Genomic DNA, 26,075 nt, shown 5'->3' on the forward strand with positions numbered 1-26,075 from the left:
CCTCTATGCAGCTCACTCACTGCGCACGGAATATGGAGGGAAATGTACTGCTTATTAGATTTTCAGGTGGTGCGTCAGCAGTGTTAAAATCTATTGCTTTTTATAATGACAGCCTCACGCTACTATTAGCCATTTCGTGGGTACTATTTCATTTTTATTTTGTATCCCGTCCAACTTTAAAGTCTACTACTGCTATTGATAAAGAGCCAAATCATTCAGCTCATAATAAAAATAAAAGCCACATTTCATTCTGATTAATGCGCTGGATTTTTCTAGTGATATATGAGGGTGTAGCTTAAGGATGCTTTTAGGAAGAATACTGCATTTCAAATGTTTCATATAAAATCTACTTCAATAACCAGTAATGCTGCTGAGCAACAATTAATGCACATTATCTTATGCAATAAGCTGTGAATGCAGATGTTTTATTGAGTTTAGTTTGATGGCGGGCATGTTTAACGTTCTCGTTTTCACTCTCCTGCTAAAGTAAAGTCACTTTTCACGAGCTTAGCCTTTTGAACGCTGTGCTCTGCTGAATTCATCAAGCGCTTTCTGCTGTTGTTTATTATGCTGGCATGACAAGTGATGCAGTGTGCCGGCCGGGAAACGGGACAGATTTCCATATGACCTTGCGTAATACAATTGCACGTGGGAGAACTTGTGGATAGTTTTATTGCCAGGAGATGATCGACTTTGTTGACTTTTTCTCCGAGATTTAAAAGAGTATGACGGCTAAAAGTCAGATAGCTTAAATCAGCTGGCGTGCGCGCGCGGGCATACGAACGAGAAGAAACAGATTGCGTTTCTGAAATAGGCTGCATCTGTTAAGGTCTCCCTTGCGGTTTCTCATTGCGAAGACACGGTGAACCTAAGGAAGAGATGAGGCCCCTTAAACCTTTATGCATTCTTTCCGAGCTCGCTGTTGCCTACTGTACCCTGTCTGTCAGCCCGTGCTCTGATGTGCGCCTTTATCAGAGACAGCACACAGGAAGATGAGCTTTTTCTCATCAGTTTTATCATCGTTAGGGTGTGTGAAGCCAGTGCTGTCGAGACAACCTGATGGCATGAAAGTTTGATGCAGAAAATATCCTGTAGGTGTTGAATTTTTAATGACATGACAGCAGAGGGAATTATCAGCGCCCCCTCCGCTACCCTCTTGCCACGCTCTCAGCCAGAAAGCCCCTCCAGCTCCTCATCTACGCAACGAAGATGTTTTCTCCTCGCCGCTAATGTTCACTTTTTGTCTCTCAACGTCTGCTCTTTCCTTAATGCTGCACTACAGAGAGGAAATAAGGAAACATACATCTTACATGTTTGTCTGCGGAGTATAATGCACTCTGCACAAGGGGTCGAAATAAAATCTCACCCGGCTTCCTGGAATTCAGGTTCAGCCTTCTTGACATTCACAAGCAATCTGAGTATTGGCTCTCAGTCCACCCGTAGCTGATTGATATTTAGAGATGTTTGTGGGACCAAAACTGTTTGAACTGCAGCGTTCATAACAGACTCATCAGCCCCCTGGATCAATAAGGATAAATATTTCCCACAGCCACACTGCTTGAGAATCAGTGTTGCACTGCTAGGTGGGAATGGGCAAAAATCAATCCGTCTGAAAAAGAAAGAGAGAGAGTGAGAGGTTGGAAAGAAGGGCAGATACCTTCAAGCGTGTTAAATATCTATTCCTAGGGGTGGACAGTCAAAAGCTGGCTAAAAAATGACCTCATGTCATGCTAGGGGTCATTTTTATATCACGAACAAAAGTATATATACTTTTATATAAAATTAAATTAAATTAAATTAAATTAAAATAAATAAATAAATATATATATATATATATAGACCCTTTCCAAAAAATTTGAATATCATGGAAAAGTTTATTTATTTCCATAATTCCATTCAAAACGTTAAACTTCCATAGATTATAGATTCAGGGCCCACAACTTAAACAATTTCAAGTATTTAGTTGTTTATTTGTACATAATTTGGGCTTCCAGCTCATAAAACCCACGAAAACAGGATTTTAAAAAAATTGAATATTACATGAAATCACACAGTAATTACACAGTAATACCATGGTCATTGAACCAGGTTTTGGTTCTTTTGGCAGTGTGGGCAGGTGCAAATCCTGTTTTGTGTCTTGTTTTCTGAAAATATAATAAAAACTAAAATCCTCAAATTAAGTGAGTTTATACTTTAAACAAACAAAAAAAAAAAAAAAAAAAAATATATATATATATATATATATATATATATATATATATATATATCTGCCAATAGATAAAAAAAAAAAAAAGTAAACAAGTTTATATTTCTTACCCTATTGGCTTGTTTTCTGTATGAAGTCACTTCATTGTGATACAAAAAAATAAATAAATAAAATGTCTTGAATGTTTAGATATTGTGCAGTAAACATATTGTGCTACACACCAATGTGTTCACGATTATGCTAATAAATTAAAATAACATAACAAATACTCATTTACAATATCAAGTATCATAACGGACAGTTTTTATACAGTTAAAATAACTGGAAGTGGCTTAAACCAGAACCCTTGCACAGCCTTGCTCTTAATTACAAAATACCACGGTATGGCAGAATTTGTTCGGTTGACTTATTTTTCTCACCTTACTTTCCTTAAAAACAAGCATGCAAATACATTGCTGGACCGCCAGTTCATCCCAATTCCGACATGTTTAAATAATCACAGCTTTAAATGGGAAGATACTATTTGGTTTAGAAGACTAGAACTCCCATGCCAATAAATTTTTTGCTGCTGTGTTCTCTATCTCTCCATTTATTTGTGCATGTGCGTGTGTGTGTCTGTGTGTGTGTGTGTGTGTGTGTGTGTGTGTGTGTGTGTGTGTGTGTGTGTGTGGAGAGAGAGAGAGAGAGAGAGAGAGAGAGAGAGAGAGAGAGAGAGAGAGAGAGAGAGAGAGAGAGACTTAATCAAATCACTTTGCCAAGAGTAATCAGAGTCAAATGTGAGAAAGCGATGTGGCAAGGTGCTTTGATCGCTGCAGACACGCAGGCATAAACCCCCTGTGCAAGTGCATTTAATAAAGTACACTCATTTTTCTGATGAGCTTGGGTGTGAAAAGACTAAAAACTGTTTAATAATGCACTCAGATTTTAAGCCGTTAGCTTAGCTAGCGTTAACAAGTTGGCCCTCCCTTGAGCAGAGGGCTTCCAGATAATGACTGGAACGAGAGATTAAATATACAGTGTTGTGTGAACATGTAATGTTTTATCAAACCTTTACACCATGGTCATATCCTTAGTAGCTGTACAAAAAGTCACTGAACTATTAGCATTAGCTTGAATTGTAAGCCTGCCATTACTTCAAACCTTCTCTGCAACATACTGTACATGTTCATGGCAGGTGGCCGAACTATGTGTGTGTTTAGTGTCATTCTCTCCTCCAGCAGTCCTCAGGTACAGTAAAAGGGCTATTGATATCTTAGTTCCAGCTCAGGAGAGTGCAGCAGTGACAATGTGCTGACACTGGCCTTGATTTAGCTCAAGCCACCTGTGTTACAGGCAAGAGACACACCATTGGGGCACATCTTCACGCTTCCAGACATTTCTGATAACACCACACACCTGTAAGTGTAATATGCACCCTCGCAAAGGAATATCAGCCACATCATGTATGGGTCAAAAAGCATTGAGAAACTAGAATCTAATGAGGCTGCAAAAGTATTTATGATTTCGACACAGAATTTGACTTTTAATTCAAGTAGTAGTTCAATATAATATAATATAATATAATATAATATAATATAATATAATATAATATAATATAATATAATATAATATAATATAATATAATATAATATATTTTCTGCAATCCTACATAAAACTAGATTTACATTGATTGAGGATTGGTGTTGTCCAACAAGTTTCTGATTGAAATGGAAACATGACTCATGTGCACATTTAAAATGTTTTTAAGATTAGAAAATGGCTGTTTGAAGGATAATGCCTAATAGTACCTTTCATAGCTTCTTTTTTTTTTTTTTTTTTTTTTTTTTTGCAGGCTGAATGTCACTGTTTAACATCATGGGACCATGTAAAAGAATTTAAGCCTTTAGTCTGAGCAAAACCACTACTGCATTAAGCTATTTTGCCATTACTTTGAGGCTAAGTTAGTATACGGCTTTAATGAGGCACCATTCTGGCTCCATCGAATTAAAGTGTGTCTTTGCACAAAGGGTTCTTCAAACAGGAGTGATGCTACATTTAAAGATTTTTGGGTGCTAAATTGAGAGAATAAAATGGGCCGCGGTAATGCTTTAGCAATTATCTGTTCCCACGCTTTGCCAACATCCAGGCAAAAAGAATATGTTGTTCCTCATTTATTCATTTTGTCTTTTTTCATATAATCATATAGTTAAAAACCTCGAAAATATGCCACTGAAGGTGCTTGTAGCCTGTGTGTCTTTCCCCAGTTCATTCATCCTTAACGAAAGCCACACAGGACCAAAGCCTGACTAGGCTGAGAACTTTCTCTGAAAGTTCACTCGACTTTTGATGAGGTGCTTGACTGAGAACCGAGAGGATGTCTCATCAAGACCTCCCAGCTTAACCCCGCGGAAAAATGAACCCCGCTCATTTTGCAAGTTTTCGCTCAATTTCAGCAGGCCTGAAGGGCCAAAACCCTCCAGTGTCTGAGATCTAGAGCAGGCAGCTAGATCCTCTCTACCTCCGGTTTACTTAATTAGCCTCTTACGCCCCTTGGCATGCTGGGAATTAAACATGGTGACTCAATCTGGTGCCTTTTCATGAGAAACATATGCAGGGTCCACGGTTCAGGCTGAGTGGTGTAGCGTGTGGCCAGTTAGGTCGACTAACAGAGAAGTTATGAGTCCATATCCGCCGGGACGGTGAGCTGTGCGTCGTTGATGAGATGAGATTGTTCTGCATGTAATACACGAGTAAAAGTATCACAACAGTACGATAGCATTTCTCATCTAAATTGCGGTGGAAAACCATTTTTATTTGTGACCGTGTATAAATCAATTCGGAATAATTCCGGTGTAGCATTAAGTAAAGACACTTTGTTTAAAGCGACACTCTTGAGTTATTTAATTGAAAAAAAGAAAATGCAAGCAAAGCCTGCATCCGTGACAAATCACGGCGAAAACAATTGTTTGCCGTCAACAGTTTGGAAATTCAGTCAACCTTCATTGTGTGCTTCAAACAATCAGATTTCCTTCTCCCAGTCTTTCTGTCTTTCATATTCCTTCTCTCTCTCTCTCTCTCTCTCTCTCTCTCTCTCTCTCTCTCTCTCTCTCTCTCTCTCTCTCTCTCTCTCTCTCTCTCTCTCTCTCTCTCATTCCTTCCTCTGTTCCGTTTCCTCTGTGGTAAGTGGAGCAAAGCACAAACCAGTAGGTTTGTGGGATTTAATTGAAATTGTATTTTGACAAATACGCATTTAATGGTGTAAAATAGGCTATTGTGTATGTGCGTCTGGGAACGTGAGATAAGGCACCCAGTTCTGAGCCAATGAGACGAACATTGAGGAAAAAAACACACACTCACACACAGCCACAAACACACACATGTGAGATTTTAATCCCCGTCTGTCTCTTACTTTCTATATATCTGTCTCTATTTTGGCACAGAGTCAATCTTAGCTCAAGCCCTACCATTTTCTAATATATATGTTACAATTTTTCCATTTTTACTGTCTGTCCACCTCCCGAATGCTTCTCACCCTATCACTCATACTCTTTGTCATGGAAATTGTGTAATATATGTGTCAGCGCTTGCAATGCATTTGACCGCTGAAATGTTTTTGAGTAATGTGGGGGAAAAGGCATTTACTTTAGTTTTAGCTTTGCGAACATTGCAGTCACACTGGCCTTTTCAAATGCACAATGCATAATTGTAGCTTTTTGGACTGTGAAAATGTCTTCTGGTTTCCCAATTTAGAGAGCTAGACATGTCAGCGTTGTGATTGCGTATGCATATGAGCACACCCGCTCTTTTTTATGACAGATAGATGAGAAGTCAGGAAAATGAGGGTCAGCGCCACATTTCCGAGACTCGTGATGCCTTCTGATGAGAGAGAGGGAGCGAGAGATGCCGAGAGAGGGAGTCGCATTAGGTAATTGGCAGTGAGATAGTCGGCAGAATGAAATTATGCTAGTTAATCTCTCCTCAATTAATCATAGCTGGAGAGCTCTAACGGTAGACTAATTATTTCCCCAAGTGCTTTTAAACACCATAAGGGGCCACCTCTACCTGTTCAACTCTAGTGAGACTTTTCAGGGAATTTGTGCATTGTGGGTATTTTTGTGTGTATGTGGTTGTGCATAATTATTTTTAGCCCTATCATTAGTAGCAGTAGTAGTAGTTATGGAAGTTTCTGCCAAAAAAAAAAGAATAAATAAATAACATACATTTAAGAGAAACTTTCAAATTAGAAATAAAGTCACGTTGTGAGATATAAATCGACAATTTGGAGATATAAATTCTCAGTTATGGGAAATAAACTCGCAATTATGAGAAATGAAGTCACAATTACAACAAATAAATCTGCAAATGTGAGATGTATAAAGTCACATTGTGAGATACAGTATATATTCACAATTGGGAGATATAAAGTTTCTAAAAAATATGAATGCATGGATGGATGGATGGATGGATGGATGGATGGATGGGCGGGTACTCTATCCAGAATTTGAACCATGAATAGTAGTAATCTGGTACAATACGATATACAGAATATGAAAAAAAATCTAGAAGAAATATTGCTCAGTAGTATTATATTATATTATATTATATTATATTATATTATATTATATTATATTATATTATATTATATTATATTATATTATATTTATTATATTAGAATAAGAAGTATTTGAGTTAAAATTGCTATCTTGATAAATCTGAACTCAGTGTGAGACATTGTTGAGGTCTCTTTTGAAACTAGAAAATACTTTTACATTTCATAATTCAGAAGATACATGAGATTACTAAAGTTAATAAGAGAAAAAAAAACAAGGGACATAAGTAAACAGCTCAATTTTCTATGTATTTAATCTCATTGCTGCTGATATTAAAGGGGTATCGTTCGTGAGTTTTCTTTTATATGTGAATGTAAGATCATAATTCGGAGGTGAACTGGAGGGTGTAGCCCGAGTCTGATGTAGAGATAGAGTAAGAGACAGGAGTGTGAGAACGGGAAATAAATATACACATCACTCCGCCACACCTCACTGCACCATGTCTGACATGGTTCTTCTCCTGCTGTTGTGTTACTGTACACACTCTGTTGTCCTGGCTCACTGATGCAGCACCGCTGAAAGCATATGCAGCACAATGCTGAGGTTACTGAAGCAAACCAGGTCAACAGCGGCCTCAGTCCTCCTGAAGATCTACCGGCTCATTCTCGCCCATCACGTTAGTCGAGCCAAATCACTCATGAGCTGAATGCTGCGTTACCTCGCCTAATGCTATTAGAGGGCGTTATGCTGTCAGTTTGCTGGGAATTTCCAAGGGAAAGCGCTAAAAAGTTACTTTTGCTAACTAAATTATTCCGTTTGCCTGTCAGCAAGTAAACTGCACTGTAGGTCAAATGGTCCCAATCAAGTTTATGATGATGTCCCACTTATGTGTGACAACCAGAAAGTTTTCAAATACTTATTTTCTTACTTTTGAAAGAAAATAACATTTTCTTAAAAGCACGATAATTATTAGTATATAAATATATATTTTTCCGGTAACACTTTAGAATACTGTTCCTTCATTAATGAATAACTACACAGGAACAAATGAGTAACGCGCTATTAACATTCTAGTAACTACTATTAACTAACAAGAAACTCTGATTAACAAATTAGTAAGTAATAGTGCTCAGTTGAATGAGGTAGTTCACTATTAGCTAATCAGTAACTTCTATTTTTTTATACCTCACTTAAGACTTCTAAGAACTATACAGGTTCATAATTAATATTAAAAATGCATAATGTATAATATAAGGTAATGGTAACCCATTAGTAATGAATCAAGTGTTACTACATCCTTCTAAATGAACTAATAATAATGTGGATCAGTATTCTAAAGTGAAAAGCTTTACAACTATCTATTGACTGAAGTCACTGTAAGCTTTGAGTGTTTTTTTTTTTTTTTTGGTTTTGGATAGTAGTGACTCAAGTGTTAGCCTACTACATTTTTCTAAAGGAAAAAACTACATATTTGGATCAGTATTCTAAAGTGAAGATTATGAAAACACACTAGTAATGACTAAAGTGTTACCAAATCCATCAGAAGGAATAACTATTCAAAATATCAAAAGCTTACAATGACTTCAGTAAGTATTAGGTAGTCTTGTCATGTTTTTCACTTTAGAATACTGATCCAAATAATTAGTAGTTCCTTTAGAAGGGTGTAGTAACACTTGAGTCATTACTAATGGGTAACGTTACCTTTTATCATAAAGTATGCATTATTCATGTTAATTATGAACCTGTATAATAGTAGTTCTCTGATAATAGTTACTGATTAGCAAATAGAGAACTACCTCATTCAACTGAGCGCTATTACTTACTAATTTGTTAATCAGAGTTTCTTGTTAGTTAGTAGTTACTAGAATGTCAATAGTGCGTTACTCGTTTGTTCATGTGTAATTATTAATTAATGAAGGAACAGTATTATAAAGTGTTACCATTTTTTTCAATAAAATCCATTTGATATTTTATTGTGACTAACTTTAAGTGTCTATATACATCTTTGTTTCACATAAAGGTGATGTTTGATGGTATATGTAATGGCTTGAGGATGTGTCCACACTGTGCAAAGAAATAAAGAAAGTGACAGAGAGAACATTAGATCAGCAGCCTAATGAGTCTTAAAGGACAGCGTTATTGAATCAAATAGACAGCACTAACTGAAAATAAAAGAACAGTCTCCCTTCTTTTTTTTTTCTTTTTTTTTTTTTGTCTGGTGAAAAGAACAACCATCTCTTGTGTGGATGGCTCCTACTGCAAATATGAAACTCGTGAAGCGTCTGTGAATAAAGACAAGATAATGTGTTAAAGAGGGTTTTTATCTCACTAAGAGAAAGAATGTGATGCTGATTAGAGGCTGATTTTAGATGCAGGAGATACATACAGGGACATTCACAGAGGGACACAACTTTCCAATTGTTGCAAAGTGGAGGGACTGTGTCTCAGTATGTGTACTTCCCTACTACACGTTATGCAAAAAGCAATATGTCATCAGGATGTCATGATACAGCACGCGAACCATCCCAATATGATGTATTGCATCTGCTGAGATTCTGATTCAGATTCTGAAACAAGTGGACACTTTGCTGTCCCATAAGGCCATGGGAGCTGAGGAGCTGTCATAATTGAAAAGTTGACAAGAAAAAGTGGACAACTGTGAGCCGGCAGCTCTTTTCAAGTGCTATAGATATTAAAAATGGTGTTCTTTGTGGTTTAACTGTATTGGTTTAACAACACCCAAGTAAATTATGTTCACAGTTGTTGTTAGTCTCATATGCTCATTGATTTGATTAAATATACAGTTAAAACAGCAGTATTGTGAATATTATTATAATTAAAAAGTATATAATATGTTTTCTAATGAGCCCCTAAAGGGACATGGTAAAAAAAAAAAAAAAAAAAATGAGATGGGAGGAAATATTATTTGGCAATGCTTTTTTGTTCTAGCTAAATGTTTGCGTTCCCCCGAGACACTTTGCATTCACTTGCAAATACAAAACTTTTCTTATTTTATATATATTTTTTTTTTTTTTTTTTTTTTTTTTTGTGGAACACACACACACACACACACAGAAAAAAAACACACAAAAAAAAACACTTTCACTTGTATGGGCATAACACATTTTTCAAAATATCTTATTTTTTGTTTCACAGACTGACACTTTTAGATTTACATGAGTAAATGAAGATATCTTTCATTTTTTGGTGAACTATCCCTTTAAATATGTTCTTATTAGCAGTGATTTTATTTAAATTTTTTTACAGTATTTCTCTCAGTGTGAAAAGCAACGTTATTTGACATTGACACTTTGTGTTGAGGTTTCTTGGGTCACATGTTATCGCGTGCGTGAACGCATGACACTCTTCTGTAAATGCCATTTATCTATTGGTCAATCTTCTTGAATCTGCTAAGACTCTGAGGGCGTCCGCTACGCTCATCTCTGTCACACAGACACACACAGAGTGACTGGACAGAGGGGTCAGCAGTTCTGTCTGGCAGTTGTTTTTACTGGGCCTCCTATCCAGAAAACAGAGAGCAAAAGAGCCAGCCTGTAGTTTAGCTGGCCTCTGAGGGACAAGGCTTAACTTGCAGAAGATGAAAACACATTCACACACAGAGCACTTAAAATATAGAAAGACGACTAATACTTTAACGCGCAAACATGTTCTCACGTGCTAGAAAAACGCAGAATTAAGCCTTAAAGAGCAGGACAAAATACACACACACACACCCAAACATAGATTACAAAATCCTCATATCCCTGTCAATTAGCTGAGCCTCTGGCCCACTTACTGCTTTCCAGAACCCTGCCACCAGCCTCACAACAGCAGAGCTCCAACTGCGCCAGGGAATCCACTTTTGTCCACACGTAATTAACTCACAGAATAGCTCTGAGAGCCATATCTTCCGTTTTCCCCCCTCCCGCCGTTCCCCTGATCTTTCGTTTTCAAACCCTCCGTCGGAGAAGAGTGGATGTTTCTTTTTGAGTTATTCAAAAGGACTGGCTGTGGAAAATGGCAGGCATTATACTCCGAGCCCCCATCGGCAGAATAGCCCACTATACGGAGTGACAGTTAGCGTGCCACAGAGCCGCATGCGTTTCCGGCCTCTCTGCAGCCTGGCGACATTCGCTCTGCCCTGGGCTAGAGGCCCGAGTATGGCTCCTTTTGTTCACCATCTCCAAAGCCTCGCTTTTCAGGCTCAAAACTGAGTTTTAAAAGTGGCTTGGGGTCAAATTTAAAGGCATGGGGTTTTTAGGGAGAATGTGAATGGAAGAAATACTCTTTTGGGTCTGCAGGCCTGCAAACGTTTGTTCACTGTTGTAAGTGTTTTGTAAATGTTTCCAATGCTAAAATTTATTGTAGAGTTTACCAAACACTGAACCTTATAATATAGTGGCCACAGTTTTATTTTTTATAAAATATAAAGCCAATGGAATATGTAAAAAGAAAAAAAAAATGCTTTTTTTCCCACACACAATTTTATTTTATTTTTTATAATAGTTTCAAATTTAGCAAAAAATGTTTAGACACTTTCTGATAGTCAGAATTTATGGATTGTATTAATAGTTTATGTATTCAATGTTTTAAGTTCATTTTGGATTTTACAAAACATATCTTATATAATAAAGTTGACACAATGCTCTTAGTTAATGTAATTAACAACAGTTGTGTCACTATATATATATATATCATCTATATAACTGACCTTGGTAGCAGTTGGGTAAAAGTATTACAAATTTGAAATTAAATGGTTAAGAAGAGTGTTATTTGTTTGCAGATGCTGCTTGGTTTGATATTTTATATACTGTATAAAACAGTCTGTCATTTTTGTTGCATCCAATCAATTATATATAAAAGGAGATAGAGATGAATGAAAATGGATCAGCAAATTTCCATGTGACTTATTCACTCCTGTAAGATGTTCATTTAAATGAAACAAGGTGGAGGCAAAGCTATTCTAGCAATGATTGAATTCATCTCAGTGCATGTTTGACCTGTGTCTGCCCCCATCTAAATGCTTTGAATTATTGCTGCTTCAGAGTGTCTTTGAATGACATCTTAAATGGTATCCATCTTACCTCTATAATGAGCTGGAAGAGAGACAGAGATTGTGCAAATCACAATTACATGCTGTTATATTACATTAACTACAGCCTAGAATCAGACAATGTTCTGTTCCATTTGCAATGAGATTATTGGACAAAACTGGTCTTAAGAGAACCTAAAATAGGAGCACAAACTAGGAAACAACAGAATCCAGTTAGGACTAGAATGAATTTATACATGAAAAGATGGCCAAGGGCCAGATTTACTAACATCTTGCGCCATCGCAAACCCTCTTTTGGCGTTAAAAACTACTGTCAGGATTTACTTAAGACACACAGTGAAAAATTTGCGCTGAAAAGGTGTGGACAGGTTGATTTTTGCAGCAGCATATGCATTTGTAGGAGTCTCCATTTTAGATGCACAATTCATGTGAGAAGAGTATTTAAATTAATAATTTAAGGTGATTTACCAAAGTTTGTGCCTTTCAATTTGCTGGTATTTGCGCCGTTATTTACTGCCCAAAAAAGTATGTCTTAAACCAGATGCAAATTTGCGGTGTTTTTGGTAGATTGATTTGGTCATTATGGAAATCATACGGCTGCATCTGTGTTCTTTAATTTGATTGTCTTCAGTAGATAACGCGCAGAACTTTCCACTACCATTCGGCACTTTTTGGGGAATTGCACTCTCACACTAATTTGCCCTGTTTAGTAAATATGGCCCTTAAACTGGAAGAGAACAGACTTATATGGAAGAAAAATAACAATATGCAGAACACTATACACTTAGGGTTTTTTCACACTGGCAGATTAGTTCGGAACGGGGCACGGTTCACTAATGTGAAAAATCGCTAATGTGAACGCTGTCATGTGGACCCGGGTGCGCACTGAGGTACCGAACCCGAGACTACCTGGAGGAGGTGGTCTGAGTTCGGTTGCTCCCGACCTGTGCTACGGTTCGCGTGAATGTGAAATCAACACAGACTCGGGTGCACACTTGTTCAGGAAGAAAAGTGACCTGCCCATGCGTTTTAGCTGATTATTATGTATTTAGTTAAATAAAACGTATGTAAGGGATGATAGAGTTGATGATTTACCTTGGATACGAGCGAGAGTTAGCCTGCAGTGTATTTGCGCATAGCGTGTAGAATCAGGACAACACATTCCTCAAAAGAGTTCATTTGCAAGCAGCAGAAAACCACCTTATTCGTCACACACACACAGTAAAACTGTGTTGTTTACTCAGTTGTGCATAATAGCACCAAATTAATAAAAAAACACAATATATTGACTCGCGTTCTGTTTTCTATCATGCGTCATGCACGTTTGCGATGATTGGCACGCAAACGCACCAGGGTTCGATAGAATCAAGTTGAGTGTGAAACCAGATCAACGCTGCGGGGGGCGCCGGGAACAACGCCTGGATGCCTGGACTTTCAAGGCCAATTTCCAAAGCATTTTATCTTCAGGCTAAACCATAAAAAAAAAAATTATTGCATCCATTTTTGTGAACTTTCCGTGTATAATAATGTATACAGAGTTTTGTGCTGGAATAATAAATCAGAAGCAGGCTATATGGCAGCAGTGTGCGAGGGGCGCCAATGAGCACTCCTTTTGTTGTTTTGCACTGGAGGAAACAGTAGCTGAAGACAGCACAGTATGCGATAGATGGAAAGCCAATGTATGGCCTTGAGGGGCCTGAGCGGTGCGAGAGCCAGGCATTAGAGTTAAGAAGCTGTGGAGATGTGGTAGTGGTCTGAAAGACTGATTGACAAACATATTCATCAACTGAACACTAACAATCGAAATTGGGTGGACTTGGAGCTCTGTGTGGACAAAATACTAGGCTGATAGAAAGAAGTTGATGTTGAATCTCTTTAGTTTGATGGACAGTTCTAGAAAGGAATTATTCAGATATATTCAATGTGAAAATAAATATTCTTTCATTATTTACCATTCGTTCCAAACGTGTATGACTTTTGGGGAACAAAAAAAGGTGGATTTTTGAAGAATAATCTGGCCATTCTTTTCATTTATAATAAAAATTGGTTGAGGACTGGAGTCTTCTGAAGTCATACAATAGCATTGTGTGAGAAACAGACTAAATTCCAGTCTAAAAGTTTAGCTCTTCTTGGCATGTTAATAAGAGAAAAATCAATATGATTATTTTGAGACAGATATTTTCAATGTGTCATATAGATAACAAATGTCTAAATTATTCTTTCAAAAATTTGACTGAATTACTGATTTTGATCGTGTTATGGGGTTTTTGCATCCTTTCAGTCCCTTTTCATTTTGACTGCATGAAAAAGAGCAACCAGCACATTATTCAGAATTTCTCCTTTTGTGTTCCACGAACTAAATAAAGTCATACAGGTTTGAATTTGCATCAGATTTTCTTTTTCCCGTCTACTTCCTCCACACAATGTTTTAAAGAGATGATCGCCTAATCATACGCTGACGTTTTCTTGACAGTCGTATATGTGAATAACCTGTTACAGTTCTTAATGCCTCTTTGCACACATTAACTGTCATATAAGATTTATCCAGCCATTTTGTAATCCCTGTCTGAAGCATTAACATTGCGCTGGCATATCGACGTCCTGCAGATCGGAGCCTACACACTCATCTTTGTTATTAGTGCTATTGAGGTACCGTCGCTTGACTGAGCGTTCATTGGTGCATGACAGAGCTTTGTGGGATGAACGTACATCCACACCTCTCCCTAGACACTGGGCAGCAATCCAGCCTTACGATATCATAAAAGCGCACAGGAAGCGGCACTGAACTCTTTCTGCGGTCAGGTGTCTCCGTCAGACCCAACTACTTGCCCACAATGCAACCGCACCACAAGGACGGGACTAAAGCTAACAGGAGCTCACAGGCATAGTCTGGCCTTGAGGTCAGGAGGACATGTTTAGGGGTTCGGTTGAGGTCAGTGAAAGGTCCTTACCGGACAATGATGCTAAAATGGTTTGTGTCAACAAGTTTCCCAAACGAGAGACAGTCTGAGTGGGTTTAAATGTAAGCCTGTTGTGATCTGTGACTGAAGAACGCCATTCATAGCTCTCTTTCTTTTGTGCAGCATTGATTTCCTGGAATTTAACGGCTTAACAATAAAAGTTGAGGAGGGACATGTCTGTAGCTCTTAGATGTATTTATTTCTTTTCTCACCCTCAATTTTTCTCAATCTGTCAATAAATATCTTTGTATAATACACCATAGAAGATTTTTTTTTTTTTGCAAACATGCCATGTAATCAATTGATTCTCAGATAACTGCAACACATTATGCTTTTTTTTTCCTGTCTGATACCTTTTTCTAAATTGATTAATCTTACTTAGCATTACATTGTGAAGAAACCAAACAGTGATTCTACCCTATTCTTTCTTTGCAGGAGAAAAAGAACATTAAAAGTAAGCAATGGTTAACCCAAATTTTTGCTCTTCAACAAAAGGCAGCATGCTTCCTTTTTTTTATTCTTTTTTTTTTTTTTAGATTTGCACTCACCCTCTCTTGCTTGTGCCATACCTCACATTTGGTCATTAACCGACCATCTCTAACACTGCAGCTTTGTGCTTTGGCATCAAAGGTTAGGGATTTCAGCATTTAGTGTTTGTGTGCACTTCAGCTTAGTGAACTTCATATTCAACCGTGTTTGTGCATTTTTGCGCATCTGATGGTTATCTGTTTGCTTGTCAAGTGTTTAAAAGTGTAAACAGAAAATATTTGTTCAGAAGACATTCTGAATAGAAGAGATATGAGATGTTAATGATACTTGTGGCTTTGTGGCTTTGAATCTAAAACGATCTCTTCTCTCAGCCCGGGAAAATAAGCAATCACTCAGATGCGTGACAGTTAGAGCCTTTTCAAAACGCTTGCATAATCCTTTTAATTTACATACATGTTAAAGATGTAACCAACTAGCAAATCCTCCAATATGTCATTCTATAAGTACACTGTAGGTGTTTCCCAAGGCCAAGTTGGGGATTAACAAAATTATAAAAAATAAACACACTTTGTACACTTTTGCTCAAATTGAATAGTTTTTGTAGAGTCAGCTTGTTTGTTGAAACATAAAAACATGTTGCATACACAACGCATGCATATAAACACATCAACTACACACACTCAGCCATTAGAGATGGATTCAGGGCAGTAGTTTAGGAGTCAGAAGTCACAAAACAGTAGAATTGCCCCACGTTTTCAAAGCATGATTCTTTTTAGAGCTCACATTATTTCTTCTGTTTAATTTATGTTTTAGCTTTAAGTGTTGTTGTCTGTGTATGTATGTTTCCATTTTAGTGTTATGTGGTATGTGTTGACCATGAAGTTACAGTGAAAAAAAACAACAACAAAAAACATGCATAAATAAAAAAATTTGCACGAAGCCAATCATAAATATTTCAAAGGCTTCATCTGAAAAAGAAAACCATCTGACACTTGCCATTCTAATGGCAATTTCATGAGACACATACCACAATATTTTTTTTTTTGTGACAATACTTCAGTTTTCTTTTTCTCAGCTGTTCAAAGCCAAACAATGCCATTGATGCCCCACCGTTTCTGTTTCCTTCTCTCCGTTTCCTCCAGACACTCGGCCCCTGCCTGACGTAGCCATGACGGGTAAATGCACGCGGGAGTGTGACGAATACGGCCACTCGGATGCCTGCTGGATGCCTGTGCGCACCTCGCCTGAACGTAGGCCCAAGGCCACCCCTCCCAAACTCTCCACCTTCATGACCTCCCCCGGGGGCAGCGTTCCCGAACAGCCCGGCAGCCAGGAGGCGCTAGCTGTTGCCAACGGCGACCCCTCGCACCTGCTGGGAGACCGTAACCGTAATCTCCTTAACAAGAAGATGGCCGCCTCCTCCTCATCCTACGACGCGTTTAGCTCAGCTGGATTTTCCGCCAGCCAGGAAACATCTCGCCCCATCGAGGAGATTCCGCTAGCGCCCACAGGTGAATACAAGCCGACGCAATGCGGAACTCTCACCAGGCGGGAAGTTTACCTGTAAACGACACACAGCGACTGCGAAGGGACGATGACAGTGACTCAGCATGGTTAGAGATGCTGTTAGCAAACCAAACCCTAAAACAAAAACAACATGGATTTTCCTCAAACTGCTCGCACAACTAGTGCGGCGCTACTTTCTAACCTAAATTGAGTAAAAACCGTGGAATTACATGTTGTAAATGTGCGTGAGAAGGATGAGATGGAGGAGGGGGAAGTGGCTGAGGTGGAGAGAGAGGAATGCTGGTGGATAAGTGCTACTTTGCTGCTAGCGTATCGGGCCCCGTAGACTTCCCCAAAGTGCTGCCTGGTTTCTGTAGACTCTTTATAAACATGCATGCATCATCTAACCCCTTAAGAGTGTGTGCCCCTTGAGGCGGACCTGGACTATACCTCTTTGTCTTTGTTTTTATAACTGTTGCTATAGCTATGGGAACCGATAAGACTGGTTCTGTCTTTTAATCCGTTTTTATTTTTCGGGGGTGGGCGGGAGTGTTTTTATGTGGATGTATTATGTCCATATGCAATCAGTCCATGAACTGAACTGAACTGTCCGCTCTGGACGACAAATCACGTTAACAAAGAAGAAGGAAAAAAGACTGGCCAATGATAAATGAAAATCATCGCACGATGATCAGTGATGGCGTAACCAGACGATGTCGGAGCTCTTCGTATGTCGTCATTGACTTAAGCATTTTACAATGGTTTGTAGATACTCAAATGGCGCAAGTGAACGGCGTACGCACTGTACAGCGCGAGAAGCAAGTTTACCTGTGTGCCTATCAACCTCATGTACACACGAAGGAACACAAGCATACACACGTTTTTCTTTGTCGTGTTGGTGAAGTATTGTACATTATATACATATACTGTAAACATACTCTGGACACACAATCACGAGCGACCCATTTCCATCACGCTCCTACACACCTTTGGAAGCAGAAGGAGGTTCTTTACATCCCAGATATTGACAATTAATTGCCTGAATGTCACGAGTTTGTGTTATTGTGGTTCATCCCTCTCTTGATGTGTGAAACTATGCTGAAGTTCCTCTTTTGTGGTCTCAAGATGGCCTCCCGGCACGCACACATTTGCAAACACACACGCACACACAAAAGATCTGCACATTGTACATACACATAATAATTATCCCATAAATTCACAGAAACTATTTGGATATGCTGCTGGGGTGAATTAGTCTAATAATATTGCCCTGCTGAAGAGCTTGGGCTGGCCCTGTGTAACATTCCTAGTATGAATGTTAAATAGAGCAATAAACTCATTCAACAGATTCACTCTCAATCTCACACACTTCAGAAGAGTAATCAAGGATGAGAACTTGTGTCCCTCATGTAGCGGTCAGAGTGAACCGACTACTTGTACAATCACATAAAAAGTTTGGCGACAACTGGCACGACAGGAGCGATTGCAATGCGACGCACGATGCCGCTGTATAACCAAAGTATCGGGAACAACATGACGTGGTGTCTTAGAGAACTGGGACAGGAAAGCTCCTTTTTAGGTCACATGTTGCTTTAATTACCGTCACACATGTTTCTGTGCAATGTGGGGAAACTACGTGCACATTTATACATGCATTATGGGCCTATCCCAAACTATTTTCAAGAGGAGGAGTATACTTAGGAGGCATCATGCTTTTAAAAAAGGTGGTAAATTATTCAGATGCAATTGTGTTTTTTTTTTGTTTTTTTTGTATGTTAATGATTCCTTGAGTTTGAACGGACTGCCTTTTTCGCAGCTTCCAGATCTGTAGTCTGTATGTACTACTCGTGTTTAAAAGAAGTGCTCTGATGCTTACAAACTGTATACATAGATATGTACTTTTTATTGCACGTTTAAAGGGAATCTACACTTACTATAAAAAAAAAAAAAAAGTGTACAGCTATCATACCCTGTGAACATGGAAGTCCACTGCTTGCGTTTGTTACAAACAGACACTAGACATTGTAGTATGACTATGTATATTGATTTGACGAGGATGAAGAATCATACACATTCGTGATTCACTGATTTATTTAGCATCACATCATCCATTGCTCATTTATCTGATTTATTTATATATGTTTTAATAGCACATGTACTTTTATCCATTGGTTCTGTAATGTTTATATTCTTTTCGCACACACAAAAAAACATACCTTTCATTATGTAGAAAATGAGTTGAGAAACTTGATTCCAAAACAATTCAAACATCTCGCGTACCTCACAAGTCTCCGTTCTATCTGTTTTTTTGTTTTTTTTCCAAATATCTGCTCATAATGATGCCCTCTTCAGATCTCATCAGTCATATATTTCCCTTTCCTTCCCAGTGCCACTTTGTATATGTAGTGCTTCTGTAAAAAAAAAAAAAAAAAAAATCTAAACAAAACTATAGCGTGAATGCAAAATATGCAACTGTGCCTTTTTATACCTTTATTGGTATGACTCGTTGGTTTTAACCAGTATGAAACCAATTGTACTGAGATGCTTTCTAAAAGTGGAGAAAGAGTAATTTATGCTGAAACTACAGTCCTGGCAATTTTATTATGATAGACTTTCAAAAAACAAAAGCTTTTATCTTGTGGCTTCTTTAAAGTAAGCTCAGTCGAACTTTGTCAAGTATATTGATGAGTACCAACTGTACATGTCATAGGTGATACCCTGGTATATTCATCCATTTCAAAGTTAGCATGGTCACACGTCCAAACTGCGATTTTTACAGCAAGGATAACTTTAGTCAGGAAAGCGACTTTGGAAAGGATCGGTAATGACACAATGCTGCAATGGCGGCACAGCAAAACAGATAAAATGCACAGTATCCATTAGGGATGAGGCAAACGTGCTTTGAGACATGCTGCGCTTTTCATGATATGAGAAGGTAGAAGGAAAACAAAGCTCCAAAGGTTTTTAAAAGGGACACACACCTCAGAGGACCATAGAGTAGATATATCAGCTGATTCCTATCAATAGGAGTATATGGCAGTTGTCTAAAAAAGAAACATGAGGAGGTTGACACCTACATCTACTGTACATGCCTGGAAACAGCCTGCACAATACATCTGACTTTGTTGTTGACGTGATGAATTCGCTTTCTTTAATTGTCGTTTGCACTCTGAGGTGTGTGTTCCTTAAGCTGACAACTAAGAAGATATAAGACTTAAGTTGTAGCACTTAGGTCATAGGACACATCACAGATAATGAAAAAATAAATTGTAATTTTAATCATACTCTATTTGTCCTTTGACTTGGATGTTGATGTAGAATTGAGGATTGATTTTAATCATTGTTTTATTAGGAGTCACTATGCACGCAGCTTAGCTGAACATGGCAAATGTACTGAGCGCAAGCCCACCTCTATTTATGATCTATTTTACATATGTTTTGCTTTTGTACAGGTATTTCTGTAAATAAATTGCTTGTCATTTTTGTCTCTGCAGAAATTAAAATATACCATGATACAACCAGTGGCTGGATTTGTTTTTAGTTGTCTTGTTGGATGTCCCAACAAGGATGTTACATAATCATTAAATTTGTCAAATTATACACTGAATATGTAATGCATGCAAACAAACAATCAAAATAATTAATGAATATATACACTTGTTTTTTGGTTTACAAATGCCTGGCAGTAATACAGTTTACATAAATCAAGGGAGACAGTGACCTTATACCTAGCCAACACAGACTGGCAAACAACATACCTTTAAGTGGAGCCTTTTACTTTGCTAAGTTGAGGGCAAACAGGCTTCTTTGACATCTGTTAGCAGCATCCAGTCGAGTTTAGAAATGATTAGAGAGCAGATACTATCATTCCATTTCCCAATGCTGTTAAAACTTTCATTGAGCGTCAATCATCAATCAGAGATAATCATAGCACAGTTTAGTTTTAATTAATTCCTAAACAGAATCAGATTCAGTGCATTAAAACACTGTCTAGACTCTGATATAGAACACTCAAAGCCACAGTTCACATTAACAATCAGTGCTTCAGAAACTCATCCATAAGATCTAGTCAAATATGTGTATTACATTACAAATCTGCACCACATTTTTTCATCCTAAATTTCTTGTAATCTCACTACAACGTAATTACAAATAAGAAAGTTTCTCTGTGACATTTTATGTTTTTTAATCAAATTTAAATTAATTGTAAACACTGTGCTGAGACATATTAAGACAACTGCTCTGTTTAGACTATTATGTCCGTGTCTGGCCTAGAGTGATAATGGCACAATATAGTTTCGCTCTTCTTTTTCTTTTTTTTTCTTTTTTTTGAAAAGTGGGCCAAATGAGGAACATTCATTTCAATTGCATATTTCTACAGTGAAAGTCAAGATGAAACTAAATGTCACAATGAATGCAAGTGCAATTGTGTTAATGCACTGTCTCTGCTAAGCATCCAAATGAATGATTAATTATGTGAATATATATATATTTGTGATGGGTAGGTTTAGGTGATAGAATATACAGTTTGTACAGTATAAAAATAATTATGTCCATGGAAAGTCCCCATATAGAAACCGAATGTGTGTGTGTGTGCACAAAGTACATGGTACTTTGAATGTATGAAATTATGCAAAAAAAGGTTGTTTTATTCAGAAAAGATATAATTCACCAGTAAAAATATGACAATTAAAATAAAATATAAATAAAAGGCTCATAATTTTAGCTTCAGTCTGGGTACACTGTGAATAACAGGAATTATTTTTGTCTCTGTGGTTAACAAGGACACTGATAACACAACCCTTGAGATTTGTTTAAAAAATGCATTATTTACCCTGTGCCCTAGAGAGTTTGCTGACTTCTACTTTTGCAGAAGGGTGCCTAAACTCCCCAGAGTTCACTGCTGTTCCCTGCTCAGCCTCACAAAGTCCCACAGTCAGTGTGATGGATAGAGCACTCACAGAGGACTGACCCTGGATCAGCAACTCTCAGCTGCTGCAGAAATCTAACACGACCCTTGAGGCATGAGAGCACCATTACACCCCAAAAAACTCTCTAACTTATTTTGGACTCAATAATATAAACTTGTCCCTAACCTTTTTGACCATGTTTGACCATGATTTATACGATGCTCCAAATACAGACTTCCAGGGTGTAAAAACAATAAATAATAGTTGTAAAAGTTGTGAAGACTTGCACCAACAGGAATCCATTTGACTCGCCTGCATCTGTACAAAGCATTATGTAATTAGGTTCGTAAATTTGAAGGCAGGGAAGGACACCTCATTCTGAATGAGAGCAAACAATGTAACTATGTTTGTTGCCCATCTCAAAAGCACATAATGTATCTTCATCAAGATCAGAAGTTAGGGTGTGGTAAAGGGGAGAAATTGAAAGAAACGGAGATCCAGCGAGAGGGAGTCGATACTCAGCATGGGTTATTAATAATGTCATTGATCAGCTCTCACTGCAGTTCTGCTCAAGATGGTGTTTTGAAATGAATTTCCCTGTCATATTTAACCCTGCCTTTGTCAGCCACTGATTGAGAATTATATGAACCACTGAGGCAATGGCAAAACATATGGGCACAGCCCATACCCTGTCAATGCAGAGTTATGTGTACCTGATTTATGATGTTCTAATGTTCTCCTCTGTATAACAGGAAATTCAATCAAAGGCTGTTAGCACTTTGTACAATAGATTTTTGGTATTTGTGTGGCCTATTTTTCTCCCTCAAGTAAAATAATTAAATCGCCATTTCAAGCGCTGTGAAAGTGAAGAACTAAATGATAAGTTATAAAAAAGATGCCTGCAATAACTTTGAATTTAACTGAAACTGTGAATATTCTATCCACCATTTATCTGTGGGAATAAAGCACCCCTGGGATAAAATTGCTGCAGCATATTATGTTGCATTTGAATAAAGGGTAAACATCCAAAAGCAGGCATATCTTATATGTACATATACACAACATCATGCATGATAGTAAATGTGAGTTCAATAAACAAGAAATTATTACTGACTAGTGACTAACTTACAAATTAGACAATTATTTACCACTTCACCAAGGATAATACTGCCCTACAAAGGCAAAAGACCTTAAGTCGCTAGAGTGTGGAACTGAGAAAAATGACTTTAAAGATTTTTAGTTGTCCCACCAAATTATTTATAGGTAGGACACTGGAAATCTGGCAAATAGATGTTTTAGTAATGACAATTATATACATAAAAAAATCTTGAGCTCAAACTTGACTTTTGACCACTATTTTTAAGTTACTGTACTCTGCCTTTGTATTGTCAGCAAAAAGTGAGAAGTCATGCCAAGGCAAAAGGCAGTAACTTCCACATTATCAATATTTGGTCACTGATCACCATTAACAAAATCATTATAGTAACACCTGTATAAAATCTAGTGATCATGGCATTTATTTTGTATGATTTACAATTATTTATAGCCATCTATTGCTATCCTGTGCTTTGGTTGCCTTCTGATGGCATTATTAATACATTTGACATGACAAAATACCTCCATATTAGTCCAGCGTTGGCTCGACCGTGTTTAGGGCGGGGCTGAAGTCGCCGGCGAAGTTTTGGCACTCTGCCAGCTAGATGCATGAGTGTTTCAACTAGGTCCGCTACCTGAACTGGGTGAGGCGGGGCTTTAGTTCTTGGTTGTATTCATCTGCTATCGCACGTTTGTCGATGGAGTGGTTTCAGACCATACTAAATCTTTTGACCGCGTTTATGCAGGACAAAGCTCTGAGGACATCAGAAGTTACAGGGACTGATGGCAGCTGTACAAAGTACACAGGCTACACCGTCATTTTAATTTTAATGGACATTAAAACAAAGGATGATAACCATACAATCTGGTAGGTAGCATTATTTGATAGAACACCGGCACAGTAACTTCATATTGACGCGCGGCTAAACAAAGGCAGAGCACCGTAACTCAATTTGAGCGTTCCAAAACAAAGCCAAAGAGCGGTAACTGATGTTACGGTGTTCTGCCGTTGTTTCTCATGGGCTTTTGGAAGTTACTGTTAAGACAACTCATTATTTTCTCGAAAAAACAACGGAATTGATTCAAGATACTCATCCACATGATAAAGGAAGTCTTGAATGTGCCAAAAATATAAATAACTCATTTTCGACCAAAAACGAAGTTACGGTCTTTTGCCTTTGTACGGCAGAATAGTTCTAAACAGTGAAAGTCAAAACAGGATTAGTTTGCTGCACAACACCAGAAACACACAGTGCCATTCCAAAATGAATATTTGTATTTTTTGAAATGAGTATTTTTGAACAAATCGGTGAGTGAATAATTCAATAACTCACTCACAAAGCAGTCAATTGTTTAGTTCCTGAATTAATCAGTGTTTTGACCGAATGGTTAGAGCAAATGACTCACAGACTATTGCCATAACAATGTAACCCGCAGAAAGTCACTGAACAATTCCAACCCATATATATATATCAATTCAGCACTGTACCAGGTGAGCTACCGAGTTTACTATTACAGAAAAGCTATACATATGGAGCTGTAAATGTGATGCAAATGTCAAAATGTATGTTTACAAATTATGCACTATGTTAAAAAAGAAAAGAAAAAGTTTTCAGGTTATAGCATAATATTAAGTATTGTGAAAATAAGTTAATTCATTAATAATGTGTCAAGGATTCACAATTTGTGTGAAAGGACTACAATGTTTGTTTGTTTTTTAGTTTTTTTTTTATAAAGGTAAGTGGAGTTCTGCAAAAATATAGTTATAAAGACACATTGTTCCAATGAGCCTATACAAGCAAATTGATACAAACACTGAAATGTCCCAGTTCTGATGGAATGCTGTTTTATAACCCCACAAGCCCAAATGGATAACGCTCTGGATGATAATCCAAACGGATTTGCCAGGAGCTAAATTTGATCTCTTTCAGACAGTTTGAGTCCTCAAAACTGATGGCAGACTAATATTGGCCAATTCAACCTTTCTCTTGCAGCTGCGGATATATTCTTCCTTTTTCATGTCATGTGGTTAAGAACTGCCAGTGTGATCCATCGAGGTGGAGCTCTGGGCCTCAGCACTCATGTCCATAATCTGTCCCTTCCCTCACCATCCCATTAATCACTTTATATTTTGTTAGACTGAACTGAAACCCTGTGATTTAACCATGTGAGAGTGTGGGTATTTGTAATTGTGATGGAATAGTGACAGGTAAAAGACACGTCTATTGTCTGCTAGATCAAGTAGGTCAGCATTTATTCCAGACTATAAGTGCATCATCCCTACGCTGATAGATTAGCAATGATGAGACAAAACGATTGACATGCTGCCCACATACATATACAATAGCTAGGTTAACAAACAGGAACAGTCTGTTTATTAATGTATTGTCCCAATATGGTAACACTTTATAATAATTGCATGCTATTAATCATTAGTTAAGCATTAGTAAATAGTTAATTCATCATTTATAAAGTATTAATATACCAAGCAGTTTATAAATACAGCTATACATGCTTTATTCTTGATTTATAAGCATATCTATACTGTGTCTAATAATTGTATTTTCATACTTTCTTAATGAACAATTTATCATTTCTAAATTAAGTATTACATTATTTACAAACCAGTTATTTAGGAGTTGTCAGTGATTCATGAAATCATTTAGAAAGTACTAAAGTGATTAATAAACTATTTAGATGTATATTTACACAACTTATTAAACATAGTAATAGTTACAGTGTGTTAATACATGCTTTATTAACATGTATTCCTACAGTAATTCCTGATTAATTCAGGTAGTTATAAAACATTTAGTAGTTGTCAGTTAACTATGTTTGTGAGCTCATCTAAAAGTGAGGACTATGTAAGCCTCGTAAAGCTTTTACAAAGGAGATTTTAAGCGTGTTAAAATCAGTCTCAGCCAATGGACTAAAACATACACTTTTGGTATCGACATTTTTTTATTTTTTTTATAAAAATGGTGATTATCTCTATGGTGGACACCCAACTTGATATAATGTTAATTACCATCTGAATCTTACCATGTAATGCTATCCAGCTTCTTATTTTCAAGTTAATTATTGTGCCTTTTCGCCTCGACAGCAGGGTGCCTTTTACCCCAAATAACATACTTTTACATATTCATCGTTAATAAAAAAAACTGAGTAACACTTTTATTTTGATGGTCCCTTTTGAACTTCCTGTTGACTATAAATAACTTTGGAACTACATGTCAACTAACTCTCATTAGAGTATTAGTAGACTGTCTGCTTAATATCTGCTAACTGCTAATCTGTGATGGTCCCCCAGCAGACATTCTGCTGACT

The 26,075-nt window shown here is 37.5% G+C and overlaps 2 protein-coding genes across 4 annotated transcripts in view; one reads left to right on the top strand and one right to left on the bottom strand.

The window, feature by feature from the left end:
- Positions 1-20,261, top strand: part of pcdh7b (protocadherin 7b) — a 126,671-nt gene extending 106,410 nt beyond the window's left edge. For 2 of the 3 annotated variants that reach the window (XM_082151620.1, XM_082151619.1), the window contains exon 3: positions 16,380-20,261. In XM_082151620.1, the coding sequence (XP_082007746.1) occupies positions 16,380-16,804 (425 nt within the window). In that variant the 3' untranslated portion in view covers positions 16,805-20,261. The remainder of the gene's footprint in view (positions 1-16,379) is intronic. The other variant, XM_082151621.1, reaches the window with a different exon arrangement.
- LOC309485850 (uncharacterized protein) overlaps positions 1-26,075 on the bottom strand; it is a 417,529-nt gene that overhangs the window by 328,645 nt on the left and 62,809 nt on the right. The gene's annotated exons all lie outside the window — the stretch shown is intronic.

Source organism: Leuciscus leuciscus (assembly GCF_965113295.1).
Source record: "Leuciscus leuciscus genome assembly, chromosome: 2".
NCBI lineage: Eukaryota > Metazoa > Chordata > Actinopteri > Cypriniformes > Leuciscidae > Leuciscus > Leuciscus leuciscus.